The 15,116-nt window shown below is 37.1% G+C and overlaps 2 protein-coding genes and 1 long non-coding RNA gene across 4 annotated transcripts; 1 reads left to right on the plus strand and 2 right to left on the minus strand.

The window, feature by feature from the left end:
- Window positions 1-86: 86 nt before the first annotated feature.
- On the minus strand, window positions 87-10,864 carry LOC121731469 (uncharacterized protein YdcI). Its single transcript, XM_042120891.1, has 12 exons — window positions 10,337-10,864; window positions 8,284-8,437; window positions 7,101-7,327; window positions 5,906-6,154; window positions 4,946-5,180; window positions 4,583-4,704; window positions 4,154-4,301; window positions 3,798-3,881; window positions 3,218-3,360; window positions 2,416-2,622; window positions 1,395-1,648; window positions 87-581 (listed from the first exon to the last, which is right to left on the minus strand). Exons 1-12 carry the CDS (start codon window positions 10,834-10,836, stop codon window positions 397-399), a joined length of 2,508 nt encoding a protein of 835 aa, XP_041976825.1. The 5' UTR covers window positions 10,837-10,864; the 3' UTR covers window positions 87-396.
- On the plus strand, window positions 818-9,137 carry LOC121731473. Of its 2 annotated transcripts, XR_006036241.1 has the most exons (4): window positions 818-838; window positions 997-1,068; window positions 3,378-3,379; window positions 9,125-9,137. It is a non-coding gene; the product is annotated as an uncharacterized LOC121731473 (long non-coding RNA). The 2 variants fall into 2 exon arrangements; XR_006036240.1 differs by lacking the exon at window positions 818-838 and having other exon boundaries at window positions 956-1,068.
- A 2,095-nt stretch (window positions 10,865-12,959) lies between the features above and the next one.
- LOC121731471 (protein-lysine N-methyltransferase EEF2KMT) lies at window positions 12,960-14,849 on the minus strand. The gene is made up of 5 exons (XM_042120900.1): window positions 14,650-14,849; window positions 14,223-14,540; window positions 13,673-13,928; window positions 13,375-13,590; window positions 12,960-13,108 (listed from the first exon to the last, which is right to left on the minus strand). Exons 1-5 carry the CDS (start codon window positions 14,728-14,730, stop codon window positions 13,002-13,004), a joined length of 978 nt encoding a protein of 325 aa, XP_041976834.1. The 5' UTR covers window positions 14,731-14,849; the 3' UTR covers window positions 12,960-13,001.
- Window positions 14,850-15,116: the final 267 nt, after the last annotated feature.

A 15,116-nucleotide genomic window follows, 5' to 3' on the forward strand; every position in this document is an offset into this window, starting at 1 on the left:
ACATCGTACTTACGTTTTATTTTACGTATTCGTTTTGGAAAACTACCATGTTCAATGTTGTATTCTCATTTACAGTTCAGACCAAATTGAAGTGCTATTGTTTTACTTTATCGAGCAGAGCAAAAGGGGACAAACAACGCAGTTAAACGTTAACAAAATTTATTCATCAGTCAAGTACAATTAATCCGCCATTTGCCTATAAATCTATTTCCCCGGTAGTACGGTAGTACCTCATCCTTAAGTCCAATATAGCGTCGAATCTGAGTTGTATCTTCTTGGGTTTCGGTGAGGCTAGCACGGTGACGGCAACTCGATCCCCGAGCTTGGGACAGTAGCTATATTAAGGCATCGCAATTATGGTAGCCATAACACTTATCCATTATGCCCAAGAGATTCTTAGTCCAATATGGCGTCCAATCTGAGCTGTATCTTCTTGGGTTTGGGTGAGGCGAGCACGGTCACGGCAACTCTGTCCCCCAGCTTCGGCGAGTAGCTGTTAAGTTGGGAGCGGTGTATGAGCCCGTTGTCGCCCACGCCGCAGTCCACAAAGCAACCGAATGGAACTACGTTGCGGACCACACCTGGTAAATACAATGTTGATTTATAACAGGCTTATAGAGAATCAGTTTTTTGTGAATTCATGTGTTTCAATTGTGAAATGATACAGATACCAAGTTCACGACGTTAGAATTACGATTTACATAATTGCATTACATCTAGGAATATTACATTTAAGAAGTTACTTCAGCCAGTTGCCATACTCCTGAGGCCTGGCAGAATCAGAATCGAATCGAGAATCAAATTAGCTTGCTCTCGAAGCTTTCGCTACTTCCGACATGTTATACATAATATACTAGCGCAAAATCGTGCTGCGGCTCAAATGGGAACTAATTAAATCTAAACGGCTTTTTCTAGTCCTGACAGCTTCACTAGCGCACGATCGTGTTGCGGCTCAATTTGGAACCAATTCGATACGGCTTTTCCCAATCCTGACAGCTATACTAGCGCACGATCGTGCTGCGGCTCAACTTGGAACTAATCAGACTGGTAAATCAAAATCCATCGTCAGTTTCGGGGGTAACACTGCTGTTACTCAATCCAGGGCCGGATCTATCATATGGCTATTTGTGCTTAAGCCCAGGGCCCCATGAGTTCAAGGGCCTCCGCTCCCCAACTAAGTTTTTTTAAGTTTATTATACAATTTAGGTGTTGGTACTATGAACTGACAGTCAATATTTTTTGGCCCTAAGTACTTTCAGCCCAGGGCCTCGTAAGCTCACGGTCCGGCGATGACTCAATCAAATATTAACAACATAGCCATTTACACTCTGTCACATTTTATGACGATAACCCACAGATAAACCTAACATTTTAAATAATATTTTATTTCTTACCAGTCAAAGACATTCCTTCTTTCAACTGATCAGTAGCCTGCACCGCCACAGAGTAGACGGGACGGCAGAAGGTGATAAGTTTATCTTCTCTCTGCTGTTTGAAGGCATTGACTATGAGCTCCAGAGTACACACGTCTGTGTCTAGATCTTTACTGACACTCTTCAAGTTTAAGTTTCTCGTTCTTAATTCCACCAGAGGCGGAAAATGCGGTTGTGTTAGCTCTTTGATGTTGACGTCAATCTTCTTAGCAAAACTAAAAATAAAAAATGTTCATAAACAGGTGCATTTTGTGCAATATCAAATAAATCTAAATTTGGTACAATAATTGTTACAAATTCTTTCTAGTGAAAAGTTTAAATATTATAATTAAATTACAATTTTAGATATATATTTTAAAACAGTATTCAAGTCTAGCAAGTCTAATATTATAAATCCGAAAGTTTGTCTGTCTGTATGTTTCCTCTTCACGCCCAAACCGCTGAACTGAAATACACAGACATTAAATACTTTTGATCCCGGAAAAACGTACGGATTTCGCGCCCTAAACGAATATTAACGCGACGGAGTCATCTAGTTGTTGCCCTTTCCAGTTTAGCAACCGATATTTAAGTTGTGCGCGGCTAATGTAATCTATACAGTATACATATTATAAAACAAAGTAGCTTTTTTTCCCTCATGTCCCTTTGTTCCCTTTAATATTTAAAACTACGCAACGGATTTTGATCATTCTTTCAGTGTTAGATAGCCCATTTATCGAGGAAGGCTATAGGCTATATTTTATCACGGTAAGACTAATAGGAGAATGTGGAAAAAACGGGGGAAATTATTTGAAAGGGCTTATCTCCTGAACTACTGGAGCAATTTTGCTGTTATTTGGCACAGATAAGAAGTAGACCACGTGAAGGATTAAGGCTATCGATTTTAATAATTTTTTCAGTGGCTATATATTTTATACCCGTGCGACGCCGGGGCAGGTCGCTAGTGTAATATATTCATAAAAAATAAGACCTCAATACTCACGCTCTAGCCACCGCATAGCTCTCCGGATGGACCACAGTCCTGTCCAACAACTCCGGCCCCTCCACCCTCAGGAACCCGGCACATTGCTGGTACGTCACCTTCCCTATGCCTCCCACTTTGAGTAGCTCCGCGCGGCTCGTGAATCTATGCTGTTGGCGGTAGGCGATGATCTTTGTAGCTCGGCTCTCGTTTAGACCGGATATCCGCCTAAAAGTATAAGATAAAGAAAGTATTGTTGAATCAAGTCATGTATGTGACCACTGACCATATTGTTGTATTTCAAGTGGCCGTATCGATGTTACGCGGGTTCTTCTCGTCAGGTTAGTTCCCGAATGGTGTTAGAGATTATGTTTGATAGAATTTTTAGTTTTTTTACCAATTTGTTTGGAAATAAAACGTCTTTATTTGATTTTTTTTAGAGTTGCAGATCCATTGGCTACCATTTAAGAGATAATTCGCTCTCTTCTTGAAGGTTTGTAGGTATTGTTGATGCAGAAGTACTGCTGGCGACAGTTCATTCCAGAGTTTTACAGTGCGCGGCAAAAAACTACGCGAAAAACGCACGGTGGAAGACTGACTCATCAAGGTGATGAGGATGGTATATTTTTCGCGTGGAACGATGGCGAAAAGTTGCAGGAGGTATGATTCCGAACAATTCCTCAGAGCACTCCCTACGATACAACCGATCCTCTATGCAGAGTGAAGCTACATCTAGGCGTAATTCCAGCCTGTTTGAATCAACTTATCTGATAGTACTTGGTTGCAAATAAAGTCTTGAAGTTTGCATTAGCATTTCACCTACCTCAACATAGCCTGTGATGCAGTATTGACGTCAACTCCGACCAAACTGACGACTTTCTCCACCGCACTGTCTAGAGCCGTCTCCAGCATTTTGGCCGGAATGTCGTGTTGGTACAAACCCACACCCAAGTTTTTCGGCTCCACCTGGGAAATAAGATTAGATGTTAAGTTTAGAAAATGTTAAACAGAGACTTAAAAATAATATTAAAAACCTAAAAGCTTAAAATGAGCATAACCAAGCAATGATACATATCAAGCTCAAAGACCAGCCGTTTATGCCCTAGAGCAGGGGTTCCCAAACTTAATTTGTGTACTGCCCACTTTGAGAAAAAAATGTTTTAGCCCCCCCCCCCCCCCCACTGTTTCAATTTAAAATGCATCCAGATAAAATGAAATTACAAGTCACCCTCGAAGCCTCTACACAACGCTCCTTCCGCGCCCACAAGGGGGCGTTATCGTCCACTTTGGTAAAGTGGCCGATAGTGGCTTTGGCCGCCCTAGAGTGTACCAAAGAATATACAAGCTTACACACAATATGCCCCTTTTCTGTCATAATAATATTATTGGGTAAATATAATTACCTTGATTAACTCCCCAAGTGGATCCAAAACTCGCCTGGCTATTGACAATGCTGATATCAGATTTGGATCCATGTTTGGATGTTCCTGAAAACATATACATAGTTTTTATTTCGAAAAAATTGAGATTTTCCATATAATAACGTGAAAGTAAAAAATATACTACTTAGATTTTTTGTGTTGCAAAAAAGGTTTCAGTACTTTTATATTATTTTATTAAATACTTTACGTATAGTCTTTAGGTACATTGTAACTATTTGTAAGTAAGCTTGCTTGCGTTTGATGAAAGAAAGTGTATGAACTCATTATAGTAGAGAAAATAAAAAGAAGTTTTCATAACATAGTATCAAACGAGTTACCTTCTGAGCCTCTTTGCTGACGGAGTATATAGAAGCGCCCTGCTCTGGTACAATGATGACTGGTATAGCACTGGATATGCCATGACTCTTCAGCCAAGTTTCCGTCTCTCTACAAGCTGTACCATTGCCCAGACCAATCAGTTCTACACTGAAACGAAATTGTTGTTTTAATATTCAAATGTTAATACTGAAGGATTATAAAACATCACACATTAGCAAATTAGATGCATTACTGCAATACATAAAGTATTACAGTATAAAGCCATCATATTTTTTCATTATTTAAATTCTTGATTTCTTTGCTCAGACTTATTTGACTACTGAATCATCTCCTTTGCCAAGTAAAATATTTTAAAAGTTAAGAATATGCTGAATGAAAGAAATTTAAGCAATATACCACCAAACCCAGAATAAAAACACTGTACCTACTTATTTCTTTGCAAGAGATCCTTCAACTGTTTTGCAGCTATATCATGTATGTTACTATTATTTAGTTTAGGATATATTGTAGTGGCTTCCAATTTTTCACCATTTTCATTTATTATACCAACCTATAAAAAAATACTTAAAAATGCTTTCTTTTAAGCACATCTTATGTAGACCATAATTATGCAAAACAGCTCAACTTAAAGAATAATATTTGTGATATCAGATATTATGCCCTTGTCTGACAAGTTACAAAAGTCGCCTAACAAACAAGGATAAATACTTAATTATGATGTCTGTAAACACAGTGTGTTTGTTTTATGTAAGAAGGTAAGTGTTTTTTATAAATTGCCACGAAAAAATTACCTTGCATCCAGCTTTGAACCCTGGGTCGAGGCCAGCAATTTTTCTATTCTTTATAGGTTCAGTGAGTAAGTATTTCTCTAAATTAGCTATGAATGTTTTGACAGCTTCTTTCTGTGCAGCATGGGTTAGGTCTGATCTCACTTGCCTGGACAGCCACGGCTTAATAAGCCTGTTGTACGCATCTGTTAGGCCTTTATGAACCCAATGAGCACTTTTCCATAATGTTGTGCAGAACCTGTAAATAAGTTAACAAGAGCACATTACAAATTAAATGTCTGTATAGTATTGTCTATTGGGCTTCCCACGACAATGGGATTCCCTGGGACAATGTCGCGACACCCACGGGGCGTCGCGACATTGTCCCAGGTGCGTCGCATTTTAACACAATCAAATATTCAATGTCATTCATACATCCCGGGCAGTCTATATCCCGGTTTCAGATGCTATGCTCAGAAAAGCAAGTGCATCCTTCACATTAGCCAGTCTTGCTGGCTTTAATATCTTTCATAAATATCTATTTTAAATTGATAACCTATGTAGGCTGGTTCTAAAATTGGAAATTGAGGGCAGGGTTGAGACTTGAGAGTTAAGGGGCGTCATACAGAAATGGCAAAGTCCCAAGGGCTATTTGATTTAATTATTATTAGAAAATCAAAAAAAATGTCTGATTCTTCTTATGTGATTTGTAAAGTGTGACTTACACAATAAATATAGTCTTTCAAGAAAGTGAAGAAATTAAAAAGTGGCAACATTGTAATGTCATCCCTATTTTCAAGATTTGAAAGGGATGACACTACGATTTTGCCACTTTTTAATTTCTTCACTTTCTTGTCAAGAAAGTAAAGAAATTAAAAAGTGGCTATACATAATATGATTCATAATTATTAATTCAATAGCACAAGTTATATTTTGTGTATTTTAGATTATTATTATCTTACAGACATACAGATTAAAACCTACCTTTCTAACTTATTATAAAACCAATCAGGTACGACAACTTTGACAGACAATATCTTTTCATCCTCTCCTCTGTTCACAGCTAGCGTTTGATAGCACTTTACAAACTGCACAGGACATTTCCAATCAAAGTAAACTTTGTAGGTTTCTGGGTCTGACTTTGTGGTGTATTTTACATCCTCTTGTTTTTCTTTAGCTTTAGTTGAACTCTTTGTTCTGCTACTTTGTAGAATAAATCTTGTTTCTTCTTTTCTAAAATCATATCAACCAAAATTATAACATTTAGGTAAAGAATACACATACTAAAAATAGGAAAAATATAAAATATGGGTCATATACTTTTTTGTACCACCGAGGACATTGATTCCTTGGCAGTTGACTGACCCACATCATTTGGTTGGATCATGTATTGACATGATTTGAATTGTCAATGTTAATTGAATCGCTTGTTTTCCAAAGAACACTAGTCCATATTTTCGGTTTTTATTTTATGCTGGCAATAATTTCTATACATCAAGAGACATAATTTTTTGAAACCAAAACACACTTGTCTCTTCGCAAAGTTCTTTTTTCATAGAGTTTGAATATGCATTTTGTTCCTAAGCCTCACATGTCCAGGTCTAGTGTTGTATTGTAACTAAACGCAATTCACAAACAAATACAAATCTGACAATTGTCAAAGGAAAATATAGTTACCAAACAACATAATATGTCCAAGTTTGTTTTCCAAACAACACAAGTCCAATTTTTTAAATAGCTATATACTTAATATCTATTTTACAAGATCATTATATGTTTACTATCTGTATTCAATATAATTGAAACTATAAATTTATAAAGATAATTGAACTTATTCCATATAAGAAATCAAAGTTATGCAGTTTTATATTAATACTGTAAACTTGCTATTTTGTACTGATCTGTTGGCTCTGACGCTGGCAACTCCTATAAAATGAAGAGGCTTACGCCAAAAGAAGAAGAAGATCTGTTGGCTGGGTTTGACATAAGTCACCCACAACCAAACTACATAGATCCCCCATCTGCCTAGGAGTCAACTTCTCTGATATGACATTAGAAAATACTTTGTTAAGTAAATGCATAAATCATAATGACCATATTGACTATATTCTGCTGGTTACAAAATTTCCTCTGTAACTTCTCTTTGCATATTTAACAGTAAAAAAACTGGAAAACTTACAATGCTCTCATTTGTTCCAGAACCCTTGAATCTTTGTAAATGATATCTGCTATTATATGAGTAATATGAGATTCAACTTTATCAAATGTAGCTAGCTCCTCACTGCCATCACAAAGACTGTTTATGTCTACAAAGTTGCTGTTCAATGCATTGACAGCATACTGCTCAAGACCTAAATTGCGTGCTCTCTCGGCTAGAGAAGTTGAATGAGATTTTAATGGTGCATACTGAAACAAGAAAAAATAATTACACAAAATATTTGTAAAATAAAGCTCATAGACTCATTGACGTCATAATATCTAATAGAATGTTTGGCAATGGCAGAAGAAAAATGTTGGGGTTATTTTAATATTATAATATTAATAGGCAGTACTTTATATACCTTATAATAAAAAGACTTATTCTATCTATGCTGTGCCATTTTTTGAGATTTAAAACTCATAAAAGTCTAACAGCCTTTAGGAAACAATATTTAAGAGTTAACCCATCAATCCCCTAGCGGCACCCAGCTGTCACATAACAAATGAAAATCTATTGTGGTTATGATTCCAACGATAGAGGTATTTTTTTTTTATTAAATAAGGGGGCAAACGGGTCACCCCCGGGGATGGTAAGCAACTACCGTCGCCCATGGACACTCGCAACATCAGAAGAGCTGCAGGTGCGTTGCCGGCCTTTTAAGAGGGAATACGCTCTTTTCTTGAAGGTTTGCAGGTCGTATCGGTCCGGAAATACTGCTGGTGACAGTTCATTCCAGAGTTTTACAGTGCGCGGCAGAAAGTTACGCGAAAAACGCACTGTGGAAGACTGCCACTCATCAAGGTGATGAGGATGGTATGTTTTTCGCGTGGGACGATAGCGAAAAGTTGCAGGTGGTATGATTCCGAACAATTCCTCAGAGCACTCCTCGTGATACAACCGATAGAGGATGCAGTGTGAAGCTACATCTCGGCGTAATTCCAGGGGTCCAAGCTGTTTGAAACACTATGGCAGTCAACAATTCGAGCAGCCCTTCGTTGGATACGATCCAGAGAGAGCAGTTGGTATTTTGGCGCCCCTGCCCAGAGATGAGAACAATATTCCATATGAGGCCGAACCTGCGCCTTGTAGAGTTGTAGGCGTTGGTCCGAACTGAAGTTTTGAAGTGAAGAATTAAAAGAACATAGTAAATATTATTACTTACTACTAAGTCAAGTTCTGACAGATTCTTTGCATTCATAATACTCTGTTCCACATCAGGCGTAAGCTTCTTAGACTTTCTTAAAGTCTCCAAAACAGATTTCACCTTCTTCTTAAAAGAAAGGACATTTTGGTAACTCTCAAACAAGTCTTGCAATCTGTAAACAGAAAAAGCTAGATTATTATTTTCAATACTCAATCCAGAAAAACAGCATGACCCTCTATATCATAAGCATTAATTAATTTCCTTTTAACCCATCAATCCACAAGCGGCACCCGGCTGTCACATAAAAATTGAAAACCTATTGTCTATGATTCCCATTTTGCAGTGGACTTAGTGTCCAACATAAAATGACTAGCTGATTAAAGGTAGGTGTATTTTATTATGAAAAGTTACAAAGTAAAATAGATACTGGAACGCTACCAGATAGTTGGAAAACGGCTACAGTGAGGCCAATCTTCAAAAAAGGAAACAAACTAGAACCTTCTAACTATAGGCCTATCAGCCTGACCAGCGTTATATGCGAAGTGATGGAGAAAATTATAGTAAAGCACATTAGAAATTTCTTTAGTAGATACAAAGTAATTCCGGAACAACAACACGGTTTTCGCCCGCACCGTACCACAATATCAAACTTACTGACTTGTCTCGCTAAATGGACTGACCACTTTAATAAGAGAGAACCAATAGACATTAAATACCTGGATTACGAAAAAGCATTTGATAAAGTTCCCACTAGAAGGCTTTTGCAAAAAATTAGAATTTCTTGGAATACGAGGAAAGTTACTTGCTTGGATTAAAGCGTTTCTGCAACAAAGAACTTTGCAAGTGAGAGTGGGCGAAGCAAAATCGGATCACGTAGAAGTATTGAGTGGCGTACCCCAGGGCTCAGTACTCGGTCCTGTGTTGTACATCCTATATACCTTCGATCTTCCCTACTGCCTTCTTCCTTCTTTCCCAACCTGAATTCTTCTAAATGCACAGTGCTGCACATTGGCAAATGCAATCCTCACTTAAAATATAAATTAAATGATACCCAATTACTAGAGGTCAATGTGCAACCTGACTTGGGTGTAAAGATAACATCTGATCTAAAGTGGGGAGAACATATTTCATCCATCACAAAGAAAGCAAGAAGTCTAATATACTTAGTGAGGAAAGCTTTTCGTGAGCTTACACCAGAAATGATGCTCCAAATCCTCAAAACTTTCATAAGACTAATATTAGAATATGCATTCCAGATATAGAATCACTATTTTGTTAAAGAAATTGAATTGTTGGAAAAAGTACAGCGTTCCTTTAATAAAATACCCAGAAAACTGAAAAGACTGTCATATGAGGAACGTCTGGAAGCCTTGAAAATTACCACTCTGAAACAATGCAGGGATAGAGGTGATTTAATAGAAACATATAAAATCCTGAACGGACATTATGACATTCAAGATATGAAAAATATATTCACATTGAATGATAATACACATTTGAGAGGCCATAACATGAAGCTCTCTGCCAGTTCCTCAAAAAACAATCCACATAAACACTTTTTGTGCAATCGAGTTGTAAGAGCGTGGAACAGCTTGCCAGAGGATGTTATAGCAGCCCAGAATGTTAATCATTTCAAGAACAGACTTGACAGATATATGAAAAATCACTGTTAAAATGCACAGAGAACAATCTGCACAGGCAACATCAGTTGCACAGGCAACATCAGTTGTGTCAACTGCTTGCCTGATTACCTATAATAATAAATAATAATAATAAAAAAACTGAATATTATAATATCATTTAAAAAGGGCCTTTCATCTCTGAAAGAAAATGTGTTGTTACTTAAGGGCCAATTAATGTAGGCTAAAAGGCCTTCAAAGGGGATTTTGCTTAAATATTTAGTATTTGCTTCATCCATACTAAGCACTAACATTATACATTCAAAAGTGTGTTTGTATGTCTATTTGTCTGTCTGTCTTCGCGCCTAAACCACTCAACCGATTTTGCTGGGAATGGAGATACTTTAGGTCCCAGGAAAGGACTCTGCATGATAGAAATATTAATAACTTACCTATCCGGAGTCAAATGATCAACTGCTTCTTTACGATATCTAGCTATAAATGGTATCGTACAACCTTGTGACAGAAGACCAATGAATTTGGAGGCCAAGTGTTTGGGAACTTTTTCAGTCGACGCCAACATTTCTGCTTCATCCCAAGTCCCATATTGGGAAACAACTTCTTCCTTGCCCCCAAAATCAACCAATCCATCTTCTTTATCCCTAAAGTCAACCAAATCATCGTGATTTTCATCTGGATCATTTTGGTTGCGTTTTGCGACTCTTTTTGTCTGTTTTGTATTATTTTCTTTTAACTCGTTTTGGGTATCTTTAGCTATTCTTTTCTTAGCTTCTTTCTTTTCTTTGGGTTCCTTCTTTGCTTTAGCTTCTTTTGTCGCCTTGGCTTTCTTCTCTTTGGGTTCGGTTGCCTTACGAGTTGCTCTTTTCTTTGGTTCGCTCTCACTTGGTTCCTCCGTTTCTTGTACCTTTCTCTTTCTAACAGTTGAACTCATAATTATTATACTAACAGTAAAACGAAATTATTAATCCACTAATTTACAATTTTTCAAAGAGTTGCTAATTGCTACAAAATAATTTTCAATAACTGAAACATATATACTAGTAATCTGTGAACTGAAAATCGAACTTTGAGTTTTAAACTTCTTCTTCGTCTTTTTTTTTTTCTTATAATGGCACTTCGGCTATAGCCATGGCCAGTGTCGAGTATAATATTATGGCGGGAAAACAATATTCTTACAATTTTTTCTATATTATCGTCAGGTCAGTCAGGTCTAAAGTCTAGTCAAAGTCTAAGTATAAAGTCAATACGGTCAAGAAGTCAAGTCGGTCGATTCAGTAAAGTGGTAGGACGCTTTACTGAAACTTTTGATGGAGTTTTGGAGGGAACACAAAAGAGCACGTTTCTGGTTATTACATCACTCTCCCACACTTGTGCACGATAACGAATATTTAATGGTTAATATCCTACCAATATTACACATTAAAAACCCAGATAACACAATTTTAGGAAAATAATATAAAAACACAACATCACTCTTTCACATTCTCCCAAAAACTCCTTCTTCGTCTTTTTTATCAACCAATTACAGTCGATCTTGCTTATAAATTGTACAGATATCCAACTAACTTGTGAAAAAAAAAAAACTAAAATGAAAGTTACAAGTCGATACGTATTCGTTACACCGCCTGCGGGGGTTACCCGCATGCTTTATACCGAGCGTAATATCGACCAATGAAATTCATCGGTCGATATACAGCTTGCGGGACGCGAGTTGCCACGTTTCCGACAGTTCCCAATGGCCGCCACACTACTGGCCATATAACGCGAAGAGCCAAAATTTCGCGGCGTAATTTTCGTTGCGGAACGCGCGCGTAAGTGAGTTTTTAAAATTCTTAGATGTAATGTGTGCGTTAACGATTTGGAGTTAAGGTTTGATTTGCTATGTTCGGTTTTGATAATTCCGTCGCGTATCTAAGTGTGTTGCTATACAAAACATTACCGCCGAATCGCTGCCGAACTATACGCTCGACTTGGCTCGACGGAAATTCGGCTGGCGACGGAATTTCGGCATAGTGTGTCGTCCATGGGCGTACCCAGGTTCTGGGCCAGGGGGGGTCAAATCAGATTTTTTATAAGCTATGTGCTAATAAAGAATAAAAAATTTATAATTTTTAGTCATAAAAAGATTGAATTGCAAACAAATGACAAAAATTAGTTTTATTATTTTTAATTTTTATACATGAAAGTACTAGATAATATACTTAGTACATGGGCGTACCGAGTGGGGCAGCTGCCCCCCCTCTGGATCATGTTGACGTCCCTGCTAAATATATTATCCAGTACTTTAATCTATAAAAATAACGAATTTTTGCCATTTGTTTGCAATACAACTAAAAATTATTAATTTTTTATTCTTTATAAGCACCTAGCTTATAAAAAAACCTGATTTGCCCCCCCTGGCCCAGAATCTGCATAATTTGCCCTCCCCTGGCCCAGAACCTGGGTACGCCCATGACTTAGTAGGGACGTCAACATGATCCGGGGGGGGGGGGGGAGCTGCCCCCCCCTCGGTACGCCTATGGTGTCGTCTGTCGCGTTACGTCCATATTTTGTATGGGTTTGATACGCGGCGTAAACGCGGCGGAATTTACGTCGGCGTAATTCAGCCTAGTGTGCTTAGACACATACTGTAACAAATGATTTTATGTTTTGTACCTTGAAATCAGGTTGTTGTTCCATGGTAAGAACGTCTGTAACTGGCGACGAACACAGAGGTTCTCCCCAGCCCTGCGGGGAGAACATCGAGAACCGTTTTTTATCGACTAATGAAAACGGTTCCCCGAATGCGGGCCCTGTGGCACGCGTTCCAGAAATCTCCCGCACCCCGCATGCGGGCCCTACCGATTAATGAAAACGGTTCCCCGAATGCGGGCCCTGTGGCATGCGTTTCAGAAATCTCCCGCACCCCGCATCGACCAATGTAAATGAGCCATAAAACCATAACCATACATGATACATGTGAGTATACTTAGCATTCGGATAGGAAAGGATTGGCTAATATTAAAATTAATTTAGTAATTAACCTTAAGTTTTATTCATATTAATTTTACACTTTTGTTTCACATATTTAGGTAGGTAGTTATTTACTTATTTCTGTCAACTAGTCTTTGTTATTTTTAAAAGGCAGCCATTAATATTACTATTCCAATTCAAATTAATATTTTCTGAAAATGGGATTGTCTCAAAATTATAACTTGATGCTCCTGTAACAAATAAGAAGTTATTTCAGTTATATTTTAAGTTATTTACCAAAAGTGTAATATTATTTATAGGGATATGAAGATTTTGGCCGACCTACTCTCCGCTATTGTGTTTTGTCTGGTTTTGTCCAAGATTATTTTTTGTTTGCATTGATGTTAGCTATCCATTTTTGAAAAAAAAAATCATGAACGCGGAAAACACAACGGCGGACAGTAGGTCGGCCAGGCTCCATATAAAAATCTTCATACCCCTTTAATTAATTGCTTACTTAGGGTTTCCTTAAATTTATTGAATGTATCTTCATTTCTTATAATACTAGCGATGTATATTTCTAAATGCGGTTTTCTCTTAAAAAATACTTGGAATACATCACAAAGTGGTTGCAATATTGAGGGGTCGTACACAATATCCGCTCCAATAACTATATCTGGTACTAAATGTTTTGGTATTTCATCAGCTTGGGTCCAATCTAGCATAATAGCACCTGAAAATGATTAATATAAAATAAATTATAGTGTTATAAAACAAACAGTAGATACAAGTCAGTAAACATAATAATTTGATACCTATTGATTTCTTTCCTTCCTTATAAATAAAGTCTTGAGTTGATTCTTGTAACATGTTTGGAAAATTAATGGATATATTGTGGTCTATTGTTTTTAACACATCCAAATGATGATCGGTCATCATCATTGAATCAATGTTGCAGTATTTGAACATGGCAATACCAGTGAATCCAACACCAGAACCAAGCTCCAAAACATTCTTTCCGCTAAATAAGTTTTTGTTACATAAAGCCCAGTCACACAACATAAATGCTGCCTGAAAGACAATAAAACATAATTTCTTAATTCACAAATTAAGCGTCTCCCAGACAGACGCGGCCTGCGGTGGCGGTGGTGGTCAGTTGGATGACTTGAGAGTTCTAGGAACGACACAGACACACATAGTCACGCGGCTAAGTCATGCAACTGACGGCCACCGCAGGCCACGTCTGTCTGGGAGACGCTATATGTATAAATAATTACAACTGTCTTGATACTATAAAAATAACCAAAAATATTAAATAATGTTAATTATTCTATGAAATTTATTAATCAATTAATTATAACTCACCTCCCAAGTTCTGAATCCAGTTGTTCCATCTACAACCATATTTTTCGTTTCCCTGATAATTACAGTGTTCTCTAAATTTTTATAAATAACATAGTGACAATAGTAATATTCATGATTTTTCCCAGTCATTGATGTGCATAAATAATTATAAATATCATCATGAATGTCTTGTTTATCTTGTAACAAATTTATCAATTTTTTTAAGAACAGCCTACAAAATTGATTGTTCATGGGGTATTTTGTGAACTTTGAACTGTTAATGGTTAATGTGAGAAATTCTTCTTGTTGGTCCCAAGTTAAGTTTTCAATTTCTTCGGGCTGAAATAAATTTTTGTGACAGTATTGCAAAGAGAGTAAAGCAGTGATGTTTTACTAATATCTTTGAAATGAAGTTCTGAAATAATTCTGAAATATAAAGCCTGAATACCTTTAAATCGAATATCAGTAATCCATTCAAAAAATATTTTGCTAACTTCAAAGCTATTTCCTGTTTGGCCCCTTTACACATTTTGTGGTATCAAATTCTTTAATATTAATGTGCATGAATTGTGATTAAAAATTATCAAAACAAAACTTAAAACTTTAAAAATTTGCAAAACAACTTTTCGGCAATCGGCATGCAGGCATTACTTGTTTTTCTACTTCTCTTTCTTTTAGAAATGTCAAAGCAGTGTTGCCAGACGGCCAATTCGGTTTCTCCCCAAGTGTTCCCCGAAATCCCCCCAAAATTCGGGATTTCAAGAAAAATCCCCCCACAAATTATAAAAGAATTTTTTTGTTCATTATGAATGGGAATTTCACAAATGGATACGATGAATGTACACTATTTCGGCAATAGCGTCCAATCTTTACAGAATCAGCATCTTCGCGAGCTCCTTGATCATTTTTATGGTT

This window comes from Aricia agestis, chromosome 11 (genome assembly GCF_905147365.1).
Source record: "Aricia agestis chromosome 11, ilAriAges1.1, whole genome shotgun sequence".
NCBI lineage: Eukaryota > Metazoa > Arthropoda > Insecta > Lepidoptera > Lycaenidae > Aricia > Aricia agestis.